Here is a 24695-nt window from a genome sequence, read left to right as displayed (position 1 = left end):
TAATCCAGGAAGTCAAGCCAACTTGTGATCTCCAATTGAAAGTATGCTGTAAAATATTTTTACATCCATGCCTAATTCCATAGGTGGCAGTATTTCCCATAAGGACACCAAACATCTCAATTGTTTAATTGGCTTGCTAAGTTAAGTTAGTGATAAAGAAAACATCATTAGTGGAAAGATTGATATGAATTTGTTAATAGCAAATTATATTAGAAGGACCGTTGATTTAAATGTATGACTTACATATTCAATAAAGCAAATCTATACACTTATTTGATTGGCAAATTTTTCAATGCTTTGCCTGAAAAAAAAAAAAAGAAAGAAAGCTTTTGTCACACCAAAATGTGAAGTGTATACCTTAATTCAAGAGAGTTAAGATGTCCAGGTCTTTTTTTTTTTTTTTTAATTTTATTTAAAAGGAAAAAGAGAAAAACACAAAACAAAACAAAGCGGTGTAAGGGTACAAATAATACAGAACTACAAAAAAAAAAAAAAAAAGTAAGAAATCACCAGTTAATAGATTACATATTATCATCTTAGAGATAGTTGCTTTGAGATGTCTAGGTCTTTCAAAAATGGTGGCATCACTTTTTATGTTGTAGTTAGAGGCATATACTTGGAAACTGAGTGTTTCTTCACTATGCAATTGATTTAAATAAAATTTATCACTTCCTTTAAAGAAGGTAAATGAGTAAAGCTTATCTAATTCTACACATGCAAATCAGAGAAAATTTATGCTTCCACTGTTTCAATTCTATATATCCTTAGAATTTTTGTTTGTCAGCTTCTGAAACGTACGTGATAATATTTCCCAAGATGATATTGAGTTGTTCCATTTCTCCAATTTAGTTTCTGTCTTTTTTCTTAAACTTTGAAATCACATAAGTAAATACATACAAATAGAAGGATTTTGTGTCTTTCTTAGATTGAAATTAATTATCTGTGGAAAACTCTGATTTACTTGGAGCCTAATGACCATAGCATCCAGAGATTTTGAGTAATGCTAGCATCTGTACCCCAGTATGTTTCAAAAGATTTTTGGTGGCTCACTTTTCCATCTCTATACTTTCTCTTAAAAAAAAAAATCCTGTGTTATTTGAAACTTCTCTGATTCATCTTGTGGTGTTTTCAAGATCAGTATAAATCAGTAGAATTTTTCTCTGAATTCAATTTTATTCCTTTAGAATGGGTTTTTAAACATCAATTTTAGAAACATAGCCATAGGTTTCTGCCTTTTCAAACGGTCCAGAGCTTTACACCACAGATGATATCAAAGTTCTTCCCTAATTTCAGTAGATACCTTTCAGGGGAATGCAGTAGTTTGTAGGGATACTGTGTCAGTTGTGTATACTTCACCAGTCAAGGATGATTAAAAAGCTGGAGCTCTATAAAACATTGATTCTTATAATCTTCCTGCTAGTTCACTGTGTCAAGAAGAGCAGAAAGTTTTTCTTATCACAAATCCATTATAACAAAACCATAATAAGGCCAAAGGACCTCAAGTCTCAGAGAAGAGTGTGTTGTGTCCATGATTTTCTATGTTGGTAGAGATCACTAAACTAAAAAATGACATGTGTTTCTCTCGTTGACTATGAGTTTATCTTTGTCAGGTGGTATCTCCAATACTTACAGAAAAGAGCTAGAAAAAATCGTTGTTTTTTCCTTGTACATTATTTTGTTGCTGTAGTCCTTAGAGTCAGATAATATGATAAATAACATATGACATCATATCATATGAAAACATGATTCAGTTCTAATTCAGTTCTATTTCATATTCTTTTAATTTTTAATTACTTTATAAATGTATAAGTTTAGAGGAAGGCATGTGAATTAGCATCTTTACTTTGATCTCCAAATTAGCCTAAATGTTTTCAGTTATTTTAAGCACAAAACACCATGCTATTTGTCTGATTATTATAAAGTGTCTATATTAAACTTCCATTATATTCAGTGCAGTTCAGTCAACCTCTTAATTATATTTTTACAGGAATAGAAACCATTGGTTATACAATTTATTTACAAGCACAAAAGAGCCCAAAATTTCAAATGTCCTGAACAAGTAGGTGGATAAGTGGATATGAAACAATTGTTACTGGAGATAATAAAATTTTATGTAGGCTTTAAAAAGTAGGAAATCTTGCAATATGCACCATGAATTAACATGGTAAATATTAACTTTAGTCAATTTAGGAAATCATGCAGTACAACACCAAATGATCACAATTAAATGAGTAATCTAATAGTTAGATGTGTAGACTCAAAGAAGAGTTGCTTATCAGGGAGTAGAAGGGGGCTAGTGATTTTCTAAACAACTGAGACTGAGGATAATATATCTTATAATTCTCATGAAAAACATTGTGCTAATAAATAACAGCAATGTATTTTCACATACATGTGTGTTAAAGATTTCAATCTCATGTCAAATGTTATTAATATAATGGGAAAAGAAGAATTCACCACACATTCAACACATATACTTTTATTTTAATAGTGCATTGCACTTAAAAAAAGATTAGCAGAGGAAAATTATTTTTGTATAAGCTGTACCATCATTTATTTAGAGTCTAATTTTATCCTTTTACACTGTTGAATTACTATTAATTTATCTTGGCTAGAAATCTTACACCAAATTACATCTTAATTCACAGTTCCTGTTACTTATGATGTTCTTTTGAATTTGTTATAACAAAATGCTTTAATAAATATGTTGCTAGCTTCCCAATAGACAGTTGTTAAAATACGGTTATTCTGCTTTTTAATAAGCACTTCATAAGTGTTTATAATAAAATTTTCAATAAACATTCATTATCAGGAAAGTCTTTCAAAATGTTTTGTAATCATGAATGTCAGGCAATAATAAATTTGGAATCAATAGTTTTACTGTTGTTGGACATAAGACATACATTGCAAAAATTAAGGGTGTTCAACAAGCACTACATGAAATTACTTATGTAGCTATTGTTTTCAGTTTCTCATACTTCAACTTGATCATCAATTTTGTTTTAATTTGAATAACTGTGAGTATTATGAAGCCATACTAAATCATTTCTGACAATTGGTGGAAAATATGTCGTGAATGTATGTAGCAATATATTCATTGTCTCTACAGTGATTTATATAGCTCACTAAATTTAAAATAATTCCTAAACCTATTTCTGCAGGTGTTCATTTTCGATTGTGTTTCTCTGTATAGTTCCATGATTGCAGTTTTATATTTGAATATTCCATGCTATGTGGAGGGAGACACTTGACTAACTCAATTTTTATTTGCTATCATCCTAGATATTTCATTTTATATTTCTGTTGTTTACATGTGGAATGCTAATGAAATATTTCAAATCAGGCTTACAAAATATTTTTCTTTAGCGTATTTCAATGTATTTTAAATTTACATGAATCTAGTATTTTATTAACTAAATAATAAACTCATAATTTTAAATCTGGAAAGAATTCATTGTATTCATTTCCTAGCATGATATTCATTTGATTATGTGGTCTTAATATGTACCACATTTTGCTTAAAAGATTGATGTGATATGAAGATTACTAATATTGAGTTGGTTTAATTTGAAATACTTCTCAGAGCACTATCAACTGTACGTTCCTGAGTCAGCTCAAGTTGGTTCAGCTGTCGGGAAAATCAAGGCAAATGATGCGGACATCGGTTCTAATGCTGACATGACTTACTCCATCATAAACGGAGACGGCATTGGGATATTCTCCATCTCCACCGACAAAGACACCAGAGAAGGGATTATTTCATTAAAAAAGGTAAAAAGAACATTGTTTTGATGACTTAAGTTACCAATCGTAACAGGAATGAAAATTCAGTGGAGACATAAATAGCCCACATTGTCACTCTATAAGATAATGAAATATTTTCTTTTTAAAATGTACTTACACTTATGATTATATTTCAATCTTCTTATCCTCTATCAGGAAATATGGTTTGCTAAGGTGAGAAGACTTGAGGCAAAAGTATTGAGAATATGATTTTCCTCGTGTTTCTTTTTACTTGGACAGTGCTCAAATCTGCCTAAAATATTCCAGGCATATCAGTCAAAGATCAAGTGTAATGCATTTTCCTTAAATACACTTACGAATGTCATTAGTATACCTCTCTCTTGAGTCTGTTAATAGCAAAAGAGGGCAGACTGCACAGCACTATTGAAATTAGTGAAAACAGTACAATATCGATCATCTTAGAAATAAGTTTTTTGATCATCTGTAAATTATTCGAGATAGGTACCTAATTATGATAATTTACAGAAAGCTATATTTTAAAAGGTATGTGATTTTGGTTTTATAATTTGTACATCTTGTAAAGGACAGTAGTAACATATTCATATTATTTTTTAAAGTGTATTATTGGGCAGAGACAAAAGGAGTATGGTAGTTCATATACCACACTGAGATCAATGCATAAAAACTGAATATGCAAAGCTAATTATTATTTTATTATCATACTATTTTACGTTTTATCCATTTTGGAAATAAAGACTGCTTTTTTGTAATAAAACTACCTGTAAGCTTAAAATAAAATGAGCATGTAAATGAGATTTACGTTTCAAATGTCTTTCGCTTTTGTAATATCTGTTCCTTCATTGTTTGGCCATCTGTGACCTTAGTTAGTATTCTTATATTTTATCTATTTTACAATTTATCCCTTTATTGACATACAAATTGTTTCCCTCTCCTCTGCTTTCTTGCCTTCTATCTCTTTGTGTTTCCAAATATCCTAATTTGTGCTTGACTCAGTTCCATTTTCGTTTCTCTGCCTCCTCATATTAAGTACTTTTTATTTCTCATTTTCTTCAAATACATACATAAATTAATGTGTAACTCATCTTTTGTGTTTTCTACAAACTTATGCTCATGCAGTAAATTTTTAGAGTTTTCAGGTGACAGACTAAAGGAATGGCACTGGTCATGTTGCCCGTTTTCTGGGTTGTACTAATCTGAGAAACATCGAGAGAATTTTCTAAGTGATATGAAATTATTCAGGGTGCTAGTTAACATGCTATAGAAATAACATTTAGCATGGTGGTCACGGAACCATTAAGAGAGTTTGGTGGAGCTATTGATTTTTTCTCATTATTTACTAATCATAAGACTATTGTTAGGAAAAAAAAACATTGTCTTGTGCTTCTAGAGTACATAATGTTCGTATTGGTCATGTCATTTTAAATATATTGTGAAAATCTATTAGAACAAAAAGGCTTTAAGTGAAATTCTTAATGTATTATATTCCAGTGTTGTCATGCATTCAGGCTCAAGTTGGGGATCACGGTAAAATTCAGGCCTCTGTCTCCTGAATTCCCATTTTTTGGTAAGACTGGACTGGGACTGGATTGCCTGTTCTCCAGGTGATTCTTAATACAAAGGAAACATAGATTGAGGAACATACTTCTGTAGATCTTAAAGTAAAACAATTCATCTACTAATCTCGCTAATTATCTGTTTTGTGCTTCACATATACTTTTTATAATATTAAACCACATTAATTCTTCTCAAAGTAATGATAAGTTTACATCAATTTAAATTGACTATCAATGTGTGTGAGAAATCACAGCCCCTTCTCTGAGGATTTTTTTAGTAATATGGAGAGAAAGTTTATGATGCAAGTAACTGGGAGAATTAAAACTAAATATTTTAAGTCACTAGAAGTCTTCACATATAGAAGGATAAAAGTTCAATAAGAAAATGACTTAAGCAACAGTCTTGAGATAAAGATGATCCTAACTGGAGTATTGATCACAGGTGACAAGTACCAGATATCATGGCAAAGACTCCCCTTTGCTAGGGCAGCTGGTTGACGGGGAAGAAAACTAATGGCTGTAGATAAGGTTGCAATAATCTATCTGATGGACATTTGTGGTGACTGTTGTCTATCTCTATCGAACCTTAGTACCTTTATAAAATTAAGAAATATCATATTTTTGAAAAGTGAACATGCCAAGAAAGAGATCTCACTTTTCTTTGTGGGTGAATTTAAAATAATTTTATCTGTAATACAACATAAAATGATGTGTGTATACAATATATTTAATTTCATTCTCTTTGCACACATCAGTGTTATTTTCAAGGATAAAATTGTTTCCTTCTGGTAAAGTATTGTAATGATGTTCTGAAAACTATGGACAATCAATTCAAATTATCTTTTGTCATTTTGTCCTGAATTATTTTAATATAGTCTAGAGTTTTAATATCTGAAGTGAATTAATGTTCACATTCTTTTAAATTTTAGATGCTTTGATTTACTGGTTTTAAATGTTTACTTTGGAAATAATTGCAATTTGAGAAGTAAACTGTATAACTGGATATTTTTCCCCTTCAAGAATTACAGAGTTGGCAGAAATGGATTTTATAGTCCTTAAAAGCCTGTTTCTTATTTAATGTCTGAGGCAGCTCACCTTAGTCAGCAAGGCAGAAAAGCAAATCTCTTCAAAGATCAAAATCAGCACAGCTGAATAAATCTGCTAGCAGGAACTTTTGCACACTCTTGCCCGTATCATTCTTTCATCAGAAAATTGCCGAGTCAAATTCACTGATGCATGATGTGATCCATTGTAAATACACTTTGATAACTTTCATTCATTGTTTAATGGAGCCCAACTGGGTGGAAAGGTGAGGAAGAGATAAGGATGAAAGCCAGTGATGTACTTCTCCCTCTGACATGAAGTCAGAGAGGTGCTTCTCCTCAGCAGTCTCTTGCAAAATTTCTTCTTTTGGTCCCAAGATCAATCCACACTGTGTAAAATTCTTTTTAACATTTTTTTAATTTCAAAGCACTAATGTTACTTGCTCTCACCATTACTGACAAATACCATTTGTCACTTTCCTTTTGCTGGCTTGAAGTCTGCTGTTTATACGATGAGTGTTCATTTAACCCTGCCTAAAAAATGCTGAACTTGTCCTTGAAATCAACAATGAATATAGAATATATGAATTGTACTGTGGAAAAAAAGAATTAAGTTTCACCTTGGGACTTAGGATATCTCAAGTCTTTGAAACTTCAGTGTTTGTCAATACTTTGTGAGGCGATCATATCAAAGAGATAAAATATGACAAAATAGTTCACTGAGTCGTGTCTTAGAGATACAACACTCACTTTGGAAACTGGAGAGAACAAAACGCCATGAGCACAGCTCCTTGCATGCATGTGCACCTCTGTTCTTTGTTGACCTCCTTCCCTTTTTCCCATCAGATAGAAAGCTGTGTCCTTGTCCTTCAGAGTACAAGTAAAATTAAGTAAGTACAACCTGTCCAAATCCACTTTCCTTCACTATTCTCCCTCTTTGAACAAATTTTTATTTTATAAATTGTAGAATCAATATTCAAATTCTAGTATGCAATAAAAATCTAAACATTACATATTTTAGTATCAAAACCTTATTCTGGCTTCTGCTTTTATACTTACTAGGTTTTAGCATCTGAAGTGTTATCCTGCTTTTCTAAAGCCAAGTGAAAGAAGAGTCCAAGATTCAGATACTAACGACTCTATCCCTAGTGAGGTTAAGTCAGAGAGGTGCTACTGAGCCACATTTCACCTTACTGTGTCATCTATCAGCATGATCATGAGGCTGAGTAGACAGATCATTCGAACTGCATTGTATAGTCCCACAATAAAAATGAATGCACTGTTTGGAAATGATTGATCTCGTGAAACATCCTAATGAGATATATCTATACATTCAAGACCATTGGTAACCATTCATATGTATATATATATATATATATATATATATATATATATATATATATTCATTTAATTATTTATATACATTGCATATATGCATAAGAATATGCATATTTAGCCTGGCGTGGTGGTTCATGCCTATAATCCCAGCACTTGGGAGGCTGAGGTGGGAGGATCATTGCAAGTTTGAAACCAGCCTGTGCTACAAAAAGTGAGCTCAAGGCCAGCTGGAACTGCATAGCAAGACTCCATCTCAAAAAAGACAAAAAGAAAAAAAAAAGAATATGTATATTTATGTGAAAGTAGATAATTAAATAATGTAATATATATCTCTAATGTATACCATAATATAGGTGTAAACTTCATAAATACTGTTATACAGTAGTTTAAAAAATATTTGCATTTCTCATGTTCAACTGACATAAGAGAAAATATCATATCATTTGTATCAATATCCTGGGAATTACACACAATGAACTAATGTGAACTTCTCTTTACAAATGTAAAGAGAAATGTGAAGTTTATGCTTGTTGTCTGGTCTCTTGAGAATTTCCAGCATCCCCAAATAACTCTTGACAAATACCAAAAATTATATATAATAAGAATGTCAAGCTAGAAAAGCATCTGTTTTGGGGGGCCATGTCAGTGGCCCCCAAGCCTCAGGCAATTATGTGTTTGTGATTGGTTCATTGTCTAGTGCTTTGATTGGTGGTGTGAGTGCGTCTCCCGCCTAGGGATGGAGCCAGGATATGATGTAATGGCCGGAAAAATGTGTCTTTCTCTGTCTTGTGGATTTTCCACTTTGCTGTTTGCAGCTGCCATGAATGGCTACCCCAACATGCCATGCTTCCTTGCAGCCAAATGAGTATGGACTGAAACCTGCAACCTGTAAGAAATGAACCTTTCCTTCCTAACTTTGGGCATCAGATATTTTGTCCCAGCAACAAGTAAAAAGTAACTAAGGGAGCATCATTTACATTTATTGTTTCCTTGTGTTTTGAAAAATGTCATTATTTAAAATACATGTTTTTAAGAAAAAAAATGAATGTCAGGCACTCTTGTAAGATTTGGAAATGATTTTCATGATTAAAACAGTGCATTTACACTAAAAATTGTTGATAACAAACTTAGAATTATTAACCCACCCCCAGTGCAGAAATACTGGTTGACGGTAAAGCACAGAAATTTAGAACCAGGAGAGGCCATAAAGGTCACTGTTAACTTATGAGAGAATAAATTAAGTCTTCTTTAACTCTAAGAAGAATTAAATGATAGAACAGCTTGCTAAACAGTTTTGTCAGTATCACTGTAATTATGATATTTTTATAGTTCCATGAGAGGAATATACTAGACGATTTAAGGCATGGTAGAAGTAACTGAGGAGAAACAATTAAAAAGTACTAAATATGTACAGCTGGCTGGGAAATGACTGATGTGAAAGCTGATAGGTGGCTACAGTGATATGAAATGGATTAATAGTAAAGAGGCAAATGTACTATTTTATAAAGAAAAAGGGAAATGGTATGTAAAAGTAATTACTAAAATTAGGAAACTAAAACGAGATAAAAATCGAAATCAATTCATTTACAGTGAGCCACATAAATCAGGATACTGAGCAGTACCTAAAGAAAAGAGAAGCCCATTAGCCTAGGAAAGTTAAAATTATATCAGGACAAGCAGCTCTATCAGGACAAATAATATGGAAGTGTTTACTCAAATAATATTTCAGTTACCTCTCTGAGTCTAAATTTTAATATATATATATATATATATATATATATATATATATATATACTCAGAGTTCTGGTAGGTACAGTTAGCAATCATATAATGTAATAGTGAATACTTGGAAAAGTTATGCATGACAGCAGTTTTTATTAATAAGAATCTTACATGCCACTAAAATCTATTTATTAGTATTTATGTAACTACAGTACTACATCACAATACTTATTTTGTTAAGTAGATTTCTAGCAGCATAATCAGTCATGTAAAGGCACAACAGAGATTATAACCCAAGCTTATCATTTTCAAGCTGTTTCCTTTGGAAAGATGCTGTGAACTTTTATGTTCCTCAGTTTCCTCATAGGAAAATTGGGGACAGGCAGACATATAGAGAGTTTGTAATGATTAAACGAGCTAATCAGTGTTCTTTGTGTAGGGTGCTCATGAGTGAAATGCTATTGAATATTTTATCCTTTGATTCAATAGCACTTCCTCAACTCTAGATAAAAGTACATTTGAGGCTGAAAGAAAGTTATTAATCATCCCACTTGTACTAGGAATTTTTCCAGATACATGGATTATGAAGATGAATGAGATATATTCTTTCTTCCGGGGGAAATATGGTAGACATGAAATATTATTGTAATACATGATGTTATATGATAATGCCATAGGTTACTAAAACTATTATCAGCCTGGATATAGAAGATGACCAATTTTTCAAAAATGAGATGAGAAAAATCTTTCTATGGCAGATTATTTTAAAACATCTGTACTGTATATTGGAAAAACAACAATGTATATTCACTAAGTTAAGATTTTATATTCAGTCATGTTTTTTTTAAGTCAGTAGGAGGATTGTAATCAAACAATTTTGAAAGTGAAAGAAGATGGGCCACTGTCTTAAGAAAATCATTGTCCTCTACCCTGAACTACTTGTGGATACTAAAGATAATGATAACCATGATCACTGATTTCAACTGCTATTAAGACAAAGGAAATAGATCAGAATGTGGAATAAATGTGTACCTTAAAATGTGGAAAGAGTATCACTTTAATTAAGCAAATAAGACTTTACCTTAAATAAATTCATCATGTTACTGTTACTTTCAAAGAGTAAAGTAATAGAAGTCAGAATAAGTAATCTACGTTAGTTATACTGGCGCCCTTAATATTACAAAGGGAAAATATTAGAAAAGTAATATTACTAATATGTAATGAAAGTAAAATTAAAATACTCTATTGCACTTCATTTGCACATGATATATGGTATAAATATTTGCTGGCAATGTAAATGCAGATTGAGGTTATTAACTAATTTATATGAATTGATATTGTCAGAAGAACAAAAATATAAACCTTTAAAAAATCATGAAAAGAGTTTAATACAACAAAACTAGTGATAAGTAAAATAAAGAAATTAAGATTAAGTAAGAGGTAGAATAAATACAAATAAACAGATAAAATTTTACCCATCATAATGAAATCTTTGTCAAATTCATAAAAATACAGAATAGTGCTTTCAAATAAATGCTAATTTATATTGTATAATCATAGCAATTCACCATAATTATACAATGATATTAGCTTACTTATGCAGACTATTAAACTGAATGTTTACAAAGAACCAATTAAGATATATATCAGGAGATTCTGATAAAAAGATAATGTGTTTTATCAGTTTCAGCCTATGGCAGAAATGATTTAAAATTGTGAGTAATTCATTCCATAATGTAATGAATAAGAAGTTGATACAAACTAATATCTATACTCTGAAGATATGCTTTTCATTTCTGTGAGGCTACACAATACTTAGTAAGACTAAACAGTACTCTGTTTCACAGTCAAGTTATCAATGTCCAAAGTGTACAGTGAAATGCTGTCAGATGTAAACTCTGAATAAATGGGAAAAAATTCCAGAATACAAATATTATTCAATCTAGAAGTTACATAATCTCTGAAACAGAAAACTTTTCCATTAATAATTACCAAATGAAAGGAAGAAGTGAACTATCAATGACAGAAATTTTAGAAAAAGAATATATTTGGAAATCATATGCATTATGGTTTGGATATAAAATGATCCTCCACAGTGTGCCCGTGTTTTAACTAAGGGCTTAGAAAAGTTGATTGATCCATGGTGTAGTGTCAGAGGAGTGAATAATTAAATTAAAGCATACATGTATATAATATATATATATATATATATATATATATATATATATATATAATATATGCATGTATTACAGAAAAAGACATTTTTCCGTTAACCCTTCTTGAAGTATCCCTCCTCACTCAAAAACACATTTACCCTGTCCTTCTTACTAATATGTGAAGCAGTCCTGAGAGTCCTCATTTATGAGAGTCTTTGAGTTGTGCTGTTACAGTAGTCTCCGTGTCCTAAACCAACACAAAACACTTACCACCCATGGTCAATTTTCCTTTGGAGAAGAGCCAGAAATCACACAGTGACGGACTGAGTTAATAGCGAAGGGCAGGACATACTCACACCTTCAAAACCCCACCCGTCCATTGGGTGACGGTTGACTGCAGCATTCATGGTAGCTTTGAGCACACCTCATGAAGAGCAATAAAGATTACGCAGAACTGCTTCAGAACACAGCAGAAACAACAGAATAAGTGTGTTTGCTACCAGGAATGTTCCAGAGGATAAATGCAGCGTGTCTCTTATTCTGATTTCCAAAATCTTCATAATAATCACAGTTTTAATCATACCACTACGTTTCAGGGACTTTTTCATTGATGAGCTCATAGCTGAATGTGTTGTTAGGACGTGGGTGTGGCTGAAGGGGAATGATCACTAGGGATATCCTGGAAGGGCTGGATGCTTCTCCTGTTTTTGTGCTTTCTGGCTGTCATAGAGTGAGGAGCTGCTCTCTCCCATGTGCACTTCTGCCAAGTTGTTTATGGCTGGGAGCTGGCTGACCATAGTCTGGATCCACAGAATTAAAATTCTCTCTCTTCAAATTGTAGCTCGTAGGTATTTGGTCCTAGAATAGGAAAATTGTTAAATGCAATATAATAGAAATTAAGTATGTCTGAAAAATTATTCATAACTGTAGGTACTTTTCTGAAAAAAATATAGTTAGATAAATCTATAACTAAAATAAAAACAAAACATTAGTGAAAATTTTAGAAAACATAAATATATAATAAGTTTACAATCCTGATTATTTAGACAGATAAAAGATAATAACCCTTAATCCATCTTCTTAATAAAAATAAATGAATTAACAGAAAAATGATTACAGTTAGAAATGTTTTGACATACTATTTTCTTATTCCTATAAAAATAGATACTATAGAGAGGCTATTTTTGGAAAAAATTATTATGAGCAGATTCAGATAAATAATAAATTCATATGAAAAAGTCATGACTCCACTGCCTCCCTGGATACAGCAGACCCAGTGATTCTGTAAGGAATTTTATCAAATCTGAAAGAGCAAATAATTTCAATTCCAGGTGAATCTTCTGACACACTAAAGAAGAATAATTTTTTACTACAACTGGAAAGTAAACCATATGGCTGTACACTACTTTCTAGCAAAGTGGTACCAATTTTCAAATGAGTAGCATGAAATGAGAGACATAGATCACAGTTCTAGAGGCTGAACTCTCCTTTTTCCATAAACTGAAGGGGACACATAGCCCTTACTTCTTTCCAATATTGGTGATATCAAGCACCCTTCCTTGAGCTCAAAAACAGGTCACTCTTATCTCTGTAAATGCATTTATGGTGCATTAATTTTTATTTTCCCCTACTAAAGTTCTCCCTAGCTTATAGGAGATTTTATCATTGGATTTATCATTTAATGAGAATTCCAAGAAACATCCCTCAGGTTCTCTTTATTATATGACTTAAGTGCACCATTTTATGTATATATATATATATATATATATATTGTGGGTCACAAACAGCTTAACTACCATCTCCTTCTGGCTTCCCCCAATTCATGTGTTCTTCATACATAAAATAAATTGAGTCTGTCCAAAGATAACTACAAGGATCAATGTACTACAAAATCAATTCTAAGACAAAAATCTTACCTAAATGTCATTGCTCATGAAGTTCTCATCCTCGCTGTCAGAACCAGGTGGGAGTAAAACTATCTATTTCCGTCCTATAACTAAAATTTTCATATGTGTCACCTGAACCTAGAACATTAGTTATCATTAGCAAACTTCAGTCACAGGAGAAGCATAGAATAACAGTTACAGACACCAACAGTACAAAATTAGAAGACCGAAGAACTAAGGCAGTCTCTAGCCTCAATTTTAAAATCCAGTAGGGACAATTTTCCTGTTTCACAGATTAAAACTCACCATCTGTGGATTCATTCTTTGCTCTCTAATCACATACATCTGGTGACGACTGCCTGTGCACTGTGCATAAATCATGTCAAATCTAAGTTTGCATTGATACAAATCTTTATCACTCTAACTTCACAGCTGGGATTTCTGAACAAATTTGACATCTCATCTTGCAGGATGTTGCATTACAATGTCAGTTGACCGTATCCGTGCAAGGGGATCTTCCTTTTCTGTAAGCCGGGGCAGGTACAGATGCTTGAAAGACAGGGAACAGAGTTCCCTTAAAATCCACAGAGAGAGTAGATTCCTAACAAATATGCAAATGCTTACTTTCAGAATATCAAGAAACATGAATTTTACTGTGTGATTCTGCCTCGTTTGTAGCACTTTGCTGTAATAATCCAAGAAAACTAACATAGTAGGATTAACAGAAACAGTAAATCAATACAAGTATTAAACAAGAAAGCAATACAAGTATTAAACAAGGTGTCCACAGAAGTATTATAAACATCCTGCTCGAACAATGCATATCATAAATGGGATAAAAGTGGAACTGTTTGCAAAGTTCAGTGTTAGAGGAATATTTATACTAGACTGAATCACATGACATTGACATTTCTTTATTGTGCAGTTTATAAAAGTAATAATGTATAAAGCCAAGTTTGATTTTTTTAAAGGTTAAAAGTTGCCAGAGCACATACATCTTATATTTGCTGTAATTCCTTTCATTCCTGACTGGTAAGTCACCTCACTAACTATGGTCATCATCAATTTGACTTTTGGAATTATAAATGTATCCTAGTTAATGGTGATAGGAAAAATGCAAGACATTGAGATAAATTCCAATTTTAAATAGATAACAAATTATTTTTATCACTACATTTCACATGATTATTTAAACATTACATGAAAGATAATCATAAATTACCTTAAATTAAAATTTAATTCAGTGTTCAAGAACATAATTGATTCAACTTAGCAACTCTGATTCTATTACTTGTAAATATGAGAATTAATAATGTAAGTATTTTTAGTACAGAGAATAAATTCTATAAAATAAAAGAAAATCTGATATTACTCCTGGAATATTTCTCTCTAAATGTTACCTTAATGATTTCCACATTTCCTTATCATTTACCTATTACCCGTCTGAACATTGCATGATAATCTAGACTTCCAAAGGAAAAAAAACAACATCATTGTTCTAAAGTTTTGTAAAATATTATGAACTACATTCACATAATAACATCGTAAGCACTATCAAGTATCTTGATGAAGCGAAATCCATGATGTTAAGAATAAAAAATTACAAAACCAAGCCCAGTCTTGCCGTCACTAATAACTTTAAAAGAAAGTGCTATTCCCCATCTTTCTTCAACTCCTTCAACCTGATTGACTGGCCATGAGTCACACAGAAACAACAGATGTTCATGTATCTGACATCGTAATAGCCACAAAAGAGTTCTTTTTCAGTATCATGCACTGTCACTGTCTCTGTCAACACACCTAACAATTTCATATTAACTTCATTATCTTTTAAAATGATTCCTTATTTTTTGTTTTATGTTTTAAGGTAAAAAATATTGTAATCACTTTATAAACTCCTAGCTAGGTATTAAATGTTATTCCTATCTGTGATACTTTAACACCACAGATAAATTTTTGGATTTTTTTAAACCATTTTCTTATTAAAATCAGAGATGAGGGAAACACATTTTGTTGTTCCAATAAAACAGACTTTTTATGAAAAATCTGCTGGTCAGTAAGCAAAGTAAAACCCATTCGACAGACCTCTCAAAAGTTCAAAGATTACTAATAAAACTTCTCAAAAATATTTAAAATTAAGTAGATGATTGAAATAGTTTTACACATTTGCCACAGTTACAGTTTTAAGAAAAGACTGACAATTGTAATGCCACTTTACTTACTACTGTGTTTACAAAAATAATAAGGTACTTTGTACATATTGCACTCATAACCTTAATCTACAAGAGTAAATAAGCATAAACAAGTTCCTCACAGAACTTTGCTATGCTTGAAATTTACCCTCACTCTATTCTCTTTATACATGAGGTAGTTAAATACATCTATTCACGTTAATTCATCTGTTTCTCATTTCCTATCCCAACCTGAATGTTTTCTCTCATTCCTTTGTGGCTCCAGATGGGTCCCCATCCCTCCATCTGTCAGTCCTGGCAAATAAGTCCCTCAAAATCATTATCACTGCCAGAGGGAAGTTAAATATATATTATGTGATCGTGAACACAAACATATGTGTGCACATAAACAGGCTGCACCTGGGCAGTAGGTAGGTTAATGTTGAAACATATGACAGCAAACTTGCCAAGGGACTTGCTAAAAAATGGAAAGAGACGTATGTCAATGTGCTTGCACAGCTTGGTGATATTATCGGAGAGGATGAGAGGTGCCCAGAATCTCCTCCACAAATTTCACTGAGTGTTGTAAAACACCACACTGTGAATAACCAGAAAAGAAGGACTTAGAGTCTATTAATATTGTGGTAAAAGTGTTCCAAACCACCCCAATAAAGTAAATATTCTGATTTTTAGGAGTAATATATAGAATAGCTATTTATTTTGTGGGAAGAATCTTAGTCACTCTAAAGCCTTTCGTAGTGAAGCATTGACTCCAAATAGTTCTACACATTGATTATAGACAAATGGTAAATACGCCAGGACTTTTGCTTCCCATGTGCAACTTGCCCAGTATTTAGAGTGAAATAGCCTGTTCTAAAAACTACACATTTGTTGCTTCAGGAATAGGATGAATGACCACGAGAAGTTTTTGGCTTTTAAGAGCTGAAATGTCTAAAAATCAGAATATTTACTTTATTGGGGTGGTTTGGAACACTTTTACCACAATATTAATAGACTCTAAGTCCTTCTTTTCTGGTTATACACAGTGTGGTGTTTTACAACACTCAGTGAAATTTGTGGAGGAGATTCTGGGCACCTCTCATCCTCTCCGATAATATCACCAAGCTGTGCAAGCACATTGACATACGTCTCTTTCCATTTTTTAGCAAGTCCCTTGGCAAGTTTGCTGTCATATGTTTCAACATTAACCTACCTACTGCCCAGGTGCAGCCTGTTTATGTGCACACATATGTTTGTGTTCACGATCACATAATATATATTTAACTTCCCTCTGGCAGTGATAATGATTTTGAGGGACTTATTTTCCAACCTCATCGGACATCAGATATACCAGAATGTTGATCTTGGACTTCATATTTTATTCCTTAGGCTACCAAGTCTATAGTTTTCTGTACTAATCCAAAGTAATTAGAGAATTTTCTCTTAAATGAAACCATCTGCATTGTCTCATAATGAATGACTTTTCTCCAATCTTGTCAAGACAGAATGACTGATCATCCATGAGGAATGATCATTGCTTGATCTTGCAAGAGTAAAGCAATGTAATGTAAACATATTGATTTTACAAACTGAAAACTAATCATATTTTACAATGGGATATCAGGTTTAAAACAAGCAAAGTAAACAGAAAATGACGATATATTAAATCTGTGGCTATAGAACTAACATTGGGATTGCCGAATCTAATAATATTTACTCTTTGAGATTTTTGAGGTACCTCGGTATCTTTTTTCTTAGTAGCTGTACTGCATTCTATTTTCACTAACAGTGTAGATAACTCTCCTTTCTCCATATCCAACAGATAACAGTTGTTATCTGTTGTCACTAAGAGTGAAAGTATATCCACTTGTAGCTTGGATTGACATCTCCCTGATGACTAATTGTGTAGAGATTTTTGTCCTATAACCAGTTGACTATTTCTATCTTTTTTTGAAAGCAGCCTGTAATTTGTTTTGCTGACCATAATGGTACTTTGTTGACTTATTTTCCTATTGACTTGCTCATCTTCCTTCTGTATTCTTGTTATTAATTTCTTTTCAGACATATAATTATAAATATTTTGTCCCATTATATTATTACTTCACTCTACTGACTGTGCTTTTGTGTGTGTGTTTGTGTGCAGATGTTTGGACTCTGATGTTATTTCATTCATTAGTTTTTGCTTTGGCTACCTGTGTTTTTGGCATCAGTCTTAGTCTCCTTGCTCTGCTTCCTAAGACAAAATGCCTGACTCCCCAACATAAAGAAGGAAATTTTTATTTATCTTACAAGTTATAGATGTTTCAATCCATAGTCAGGTGACTCCAAGGCGGGATGGCGTGGCAGATAGGTATCACAGGATCAAAACAGTTCATGGTAGGCAGAAAAGAGCAAAAAAAAAGCAAGTAATCTTAACACTGTTGTTTTTCCCCTTTTGTCTCATCCAGTCTACTCAGGGAGTGTACCATTCCCCCGTGAGCTTAACATTACACCATGAATCAGTTCCAGGATCATCCACCCATCTCTGGAAAGCCCTGCCTAAGACTGCATGAAACTTTGTAAGAATATCTAGACACAAGCCACAAGTGTCATTTCAAAAAACAAAACAAACAAAAAATTACCCACACCAATTTCCTGAAGTATTTCCATTTTCTTCTAATACTGTTCTTTATCCAGATGTTCCATTTAAATCTGTAAGGTTCTCGCCTTGCTGTCTGTGTTGTGGTTGTTGGTGTCTCATCTCATTCCTCTTCTCACCCACCACATTTCTCTAGCAACATTTATTAAAGTGACTGCCATTGCCCAAATGTGTCATCTTGTTCTTGGCCAAATACCTCCTGGCTGCATTCTCACTATGAGGTACATTTGCAAAGGATATGAAATCAGAGTTGTCATGAGATATTTGCAATTGTGTATTTACTCCAATACTACAAATAATGGCAAGATACACAACTAAAATGTGTGTCAATCTACAGATAAATTAATATAGATAATATGGGACAAATGCCATAATACAATTTTATTCAATAATAAATAGATGCTACTCAATGATAAAATACAATAAAATCCTGTCATTTGTGGCAGCTTGGAGGGACTTGAATATTTTGTTAAGTGCAAAAAGCCCAAAATATCACAATAGAGACTGTGTGATTTTTATGATTGTATGAAATGTAAAAAAGCTTATTTCATAGATATATAGAATGGTTTATAATATATGGGAAGACTGAAGGCCCACAGCAGAGACAAGAAATGATAACATTTACAAAGACAAATTTAGGTATAAGGAATACATTTTGATGTATTATTCCACAAAATAGGCATGGTATTTTAAAATTTTGTGAGTATAAATCAAAAGATTAAAAAAAAAAACATTTTGCTGTCCACACCAAATTTGTTACAACTGTTTAAAATGATGGATTACCTAAATATTGTGAGTTTACTTATTAGACAACATACACCTGTGTACACCATAGGTATGCATAATTATTATGTTCCAATTCAAATTAATGTTGAAAAGCTAATGATATGAGATAATTTGTTTAAATGCAAATGTAGATTGAGATACTCTAATAAGTCACTAGAGAAGAGTAACAACAAAAGTCATTGAAAAGCAAATTTGTTTTTCTATGAAGAATTATATTTCTATATACTTATGAGTAGCCTTAGGGTTATATAAAATTACTGTAGATTCAGACTTGAGTTTTCGTGGTTTTTGATTTAGATACTATTAGAAAAGCTATTGATTTACTCTTAAGAAAAGTAAAGAAACATATATTCAATTTGAGTTGAAAACATTCTATCTTATCTGTACTCCAGCAATTTCTAGAAGTTTAAATTGTATGATTAGCAATTATTTTAAAGAAAATCTCCAAAGTGTTCATTTGCATTTCTGAGTTCTTAGAGTAATAAAAATATTCACTCAACTAGAAAAAAGGTTGAAGGAACTCTAACTCTGGTACTTCTTCACAAATGAAAACAATCCTTCTTTGAAAATACAGAAGTATGAATATGGCAATCTTGCTTATTCCACAGCCATTGAACTATGAGAAAAAGAAGTCATACACCCTCAACATAGAAGGAGCAAATACACACCTCGATTTTCGATTTTCTCACCTGGGTCCTTTCAAAGATGCCACCATGCTGAAGATCATTGTTGGAGATGTAGATGAACCACCACTGTTTTCCATGCCTTCCTACATCATGGAAGTGTACGAAAATGCCAAGATCGGGACCACTGTTGGCACAGTTCTGGCACAAGACCCCGACAGTGCTAACAGTTTAGTAAGGTACGATATGTTTCAGTATTTCAGACTTGTATCCATATGACTGCTTCTCACATTAATTTAATAGGAATTTAATAATGCTTAAACATTTTTACTTAGCAGATTTTTTTTTTATGAATTAGTAAGACATGTCACTATACCCATGCAAATATTGTTGAACATACGGGGACATTTTTCCATTTGGCTTAGTGGATAATTGACTGAGGTAGTTGTCTCATAAATGACCAGAAATTAAGATACTCTGGTTTCTTATTAATGGTAAATATAAATATTGTGCAACAGGTAAATCAAAAGCTAAGGACAACATTCATCTCTAACTAACTTCTGTTTCCTCTGGCCATGTAGTAGTTCCTTTTTAGCTAGTTATCTACTCTTGTCTGTAAAAGAAAAATGTCTCTTGGAATTAATGTGACACTACATAAAGTTATGTGCCTAATGTACTGAATACATGATCTGTGCCATGTATAAATGCTGCTGGATCTAAAGCTGTCTAGAGTGACAACTTGTGACTTGATCTCTGAAGACAGGAAGATGCTTTTAGACATTGTGCCATGTCTGCCATCAGTTGGGTGATAGTTATTGAACTCTGGCAATTCTAAAACTCCAAAGAGGTAAAGAAAGCATAATAATGTAACAGTGTGCTCATTGGGTTAAATTATATTGAACTAAATGATTTCACACAATGCCCTTAAGTGTTTACTAGGGAAATCTTATTGTTTTAGTATTTCATACATTAATGATAATTAAAGTCTTACTGAATAATCAGCAAAGGTTTCATTTTCTCTCATCTATGATGGAATCAAAGGAACTTTATATGTATGAAATTCTTACATATGTTTATATATTTGGAAATTGTGGTGCCCTAAAATTATGGAATCCTTAAAACTTGTGTTTCCTCTTTCTTGTAAAATCTTTGCTCTCACCTTCTTTAGGATTCATCAATTTTAACAAAAGCTAACATACTCAACATTCCCTTGATATCTTTGTAATGTTTATGAAAGTCCTCAGTTTTTCCCATCACCTGAATATTTCATTTTGAAAAAGTATCAGTAGCACCCATGCATCCAGGGAAAGCAGTTTTCTGTGCAGAAATATGTACATTCACCAAATTAACTACATTTGTAAGTCAAAAACAGAATTTGTACATGCTGAGGGAAAATCCAAAGCATTGCTTGAAGAGGAAGAGTAGGTCAAGTATGAAAAATAATGCAGGCAAGACTAGTGGAAGAAAAGCAGTCACTGATAAAAAAAAATGAATATATTCATTGTCTAACAGGATGACAACACATTAAAACACATTACAATTTGGCATTCTATAAAATGTCACGTTTGAATGCTTCTTTTGACTCCTAACTGTAATATGTTTAAATATGTTTAAAATACAATACCATGAAGGCCATGTGTTATTCTTTGCTAAAAGCATCCAAAGGCTTGGGAAATTAAAATATTCCATGATACTAGATTTATACAAAATATTTGATATGAATTGCAAAACCTATTTTTGAAAATTATATTTTGATACCAATGACCTAGTCTTTAATTTTAATTTAAGAAAGGAAGGTACAATCATATGGGCAGTGACATCATACTACTTAGCATGAAGACCAATATGACTCACATAATAAGAAATCACACGCATGCACGCACGCACGCACGCATGCACCCACATGCACACCCCTCAGCTTGAAATTCAAGCAAGATACAAATTTAGGAAAGTGAATATTGTGAAATAGTCAAAAATCTCCGCAGGAGCAGGACCAATATGATTAGCATGTGATGTGATGTGATGTGATGTGATGTGATGTGATGTGATGTGGTGTGATGTGATGTGGTGTGATGTGATGTGATGTAATGCTTGTGTCTGTGTGTGTATGTGGAGACTGAGTGGCAGAAAAGGGCAAGAGACAGAGTCAGAACAAAAGAGAAAGCAAGAAAAATGATCCGACGGCATTCCTTCACATAGTTTGTGAGTGCATGTCTTAGTTACTTTTTTTACTCATCTCTGACAAAATATTGATGCCCAAGTTGGGAAAGAAAAGGTTTATTTCTTACAGTTTTGGGAGGTTTCAGTCCACACTCAGTTGACACCCAGGCAGGCGGGCGTGACTGGGTCGCTCATGGCGGGTGCAAACAGCAAACAGTAACCAGCAAAGAGCAAGACACACCTTCCTGCCATTACATCACATCCTGGCTCCACCCCTTTGTGCGTGGAGCACTGACACCACTAATCCAAGCACTAGACAATGAACGAATAACAAATGCACAATTCAAACTCATGAGGCCTGGGGGACACAAACATAAACCATGACAGTGCACTTTCAAACTTTGCAGAGTAACCCAGAGTCTAAGGTCCAAGAGAAAATTTCTGCAGAAAGACCACATGTGTGCAGAATTGTTTTATTTCTAAGATGATAGAACTTTGGTGAATAATTAAAGTTTCAATTACTTTCTGGGCAAATCCACCTTCTAGGGAGTAATCTATTTTAATGAAAATTCATAGATTTCAAAGTCCATGTAGTATAAAAACCTCATAGAATAATATAGAATAATGTTTGCTCAAATATCTGGACATCCTTGCACGAACAAGTTGGGAGGAAAAATCATTCCTCACATTGTATAGTAAACGTGATCATGTAGGGTAGAGCTGTGCATAGACAATCGCTCCAATACTTGCTGAGGCAATGATTTAGGAAGACTGAACAGATTCCCCTACTAGGTTAGAGAAAAGAGGGACAGAGGATGGAGGAGGGAATGAAAGCATCTTGTCTATATGAGGAGCCGTGATTACTTTCAGGAAAAGGCAACTAATGAGACTGCAGAGGAAGGCTAGAGAGAGATGAGAAAAGGGTGTGTTGCTAAGCTGTGGTAACGAAAGTATGCTGCCAGAGATGACAAAGGGAAAGAAGAGAAAACAAAGTAGCTTCAGTAATTAAAAATGCATCAGAAAAGAGAGACTTGCATTTCAAAATAAATAATAATGAAGTGAAAGATGTGTTATATCTCAGAAATGTAATCCAAAAAGGTAAAATTAAGGTCTGTGATATGCTTTTTTGTACTCATTTATGCTTCCAAACATCACGGATTAGATCTGGGCAATCAAGATGTCTGTAGAACATCCTTTTCTGTTTCTTTAATCTCCTCCCACTTCTCCCTTGATTCTCTCTGTCTCTGTCTCTGTCTCTGTCTCTGTGTCTGTCTCTCTCTCTGTCTCTCTCTCTGTCTCTCTCTCTCTCTTTCTCTCTCTCAAATATGACTTTTTGTTTCCTAACAACACTCCCCTTATGTTACTCTTTTATTAATTTATTCTTTTGCTTTCTTTATTGAAGAGTAAAACAAGCTTCTTTAATTGCTCTTTTTACCCCAATCTGTGAAAACACTCCACCCTGTTAGTGCTGTGTTTCTCATGCTAAGATTAAAGCTCTGCCCTCCACCAGGGCAGGGATTAATGTCTGGAGAAACTGCTGAGAGTGTCTTAGCTTAGACTGCTCCCACAAATTTCCCTGGAAATGCAGTATAAACTGGACACAGCTATTTCTCACTGTTCTGGAGATAGGAAACCCAGTGTTCCAAGTGCCTGCTCCAAACATCTGCTGAGGACCTGCCTCCTGCTTTGCAGACAGCTGTCTCTTTGTTGTGTCCTTGAATGGCCAAATAAAAAGAAAGAATGCAAGCAAATAATGTCCTGTTTCTTTTTTATAAGAGCTTGGTTTCACGAATTTCCCGTACCAACCTCTGGAAGCAATTTCCTGCTTTAGGTACTTTGATTGCTGTGACTGCTTACTCTAGACAGGATGACTTGTCACCAATGGAAATTTGTTTCTCATGATGATGGAACTAGGAGGATGGGATCAGCATGCATTCTGCCAACTCCTGATTCTCTCACTTACTGAAAGCTAGCTAGCTAGTTAGCGCTCTCTCTCTTTCTACCAGGGCACTAAGCTCAGTCTCAACAGTTTCACTCTCATGACTTAATGGCTACCTGGACTCCACCTATGAATTTTGTGGGGCTATAAGCATCAAGTCCATGACTGATTGGGTGCTTTTGGCATCTAGCTGTAGAGACCAGAGGTCAAGCTTCAGATCCTATCACTTACGGTGCTCCTACAACAAACAATTCTTTTGCACCAAAAGTCAATAGTTCTAAAGTTTAGAAACCCTGATATCGAAAAAAACAAAGTACATGGTGGATTGTTGAAAATACAATACTTATTGTATTCATGAAATAATTTTGAGAAAATCCTTCCGGCAGCTATGAGTCAATATGCATAATTCATATACATACAAAGTTATGTAAATATTTCAGTGTATTTGAATCAACCAAATAAACTGTCTATGAAGAATTTATTCCTTAAATGTATTATGAATTGTCTCAATATTTGTCCCATATCATTGCATGTATTTAATTGAACATTCACTCTGATATGTACATTCTCCTAGTTGTTGAGATACTAAGATGGGTAAATTGTTTCCAAATATTATCAGAGGAAAACAAAGTGTATTAGCATATGTGCTGTTCTTCTTTGTACAGTTTTTGTGTTACAAAACTAATGAATCCTGCTGCATATCCCTTAAAATAATCCCAGACTCATAATTGCTCTTTGAGGGCACAATTTACATAACATTTATTCTTGATCTTAATACACATGTAATTTATACATAGCTTTAGGTTTAATATTGTAGAAGAAAACAGAAAACATAACAAACCGAAAAAGAAGCCTTCTACTTCATCGTTTCTCTGGGGCCAATGTCTGTACTTGTTAGAAAAGCATACTCCAAAT

The 24695-nt window shown here is 33.2% G+C and overlaps 1 protein-coding gene across 5 annotated transcripts in view; it reads left to right on the top strand.

Moving 5' to 3' along the window:
* Cdh18 (cadherin 18) overlaps window positions 1–24695 on the top strand; it is a 582140-nt gene that overhangs the window by 497833 nt on the left and 59612 nt on the right. For all 5 annotated transcript variants that reach the window (XM_063258009.1, XM_063258007.1, XM_063258008.1 and 2 more), the window contains exons 6-7: window positions 3584–3771; window positions 19667–19920. In XM_063258009.1, coding sequence (XP_063114079.1) covers window positions 3584–3771; window positions 19667–19920 — 442 coding nt within the window. The remainder of the gene's footprint in view (window positions 1–3583; window positions 3772–19666; window positions 19921–24695) is intronic.

This window comes from Cavia porcellus, unplaced genomic scaffold (assembly GCF_034190915.1).
Source record: "Cavia porcellus strain 051 isolate PalLab524CR breed Dunkin Hartley unplaced genomic scaffold, mCavPor4.1 scaffold_11, whole genome shotgun sequence".
NCBI classification, from domain to species: Eukaryota; Metazoa; Chordata; class Mammalia; order Rodentia; family Caviidae; genus Cavia; species Cavia porcellus.
Note: the sequence above shows the minus strand (reverse complement) of the source record. Positions and strands in the feature narration are given on the sequence as shown.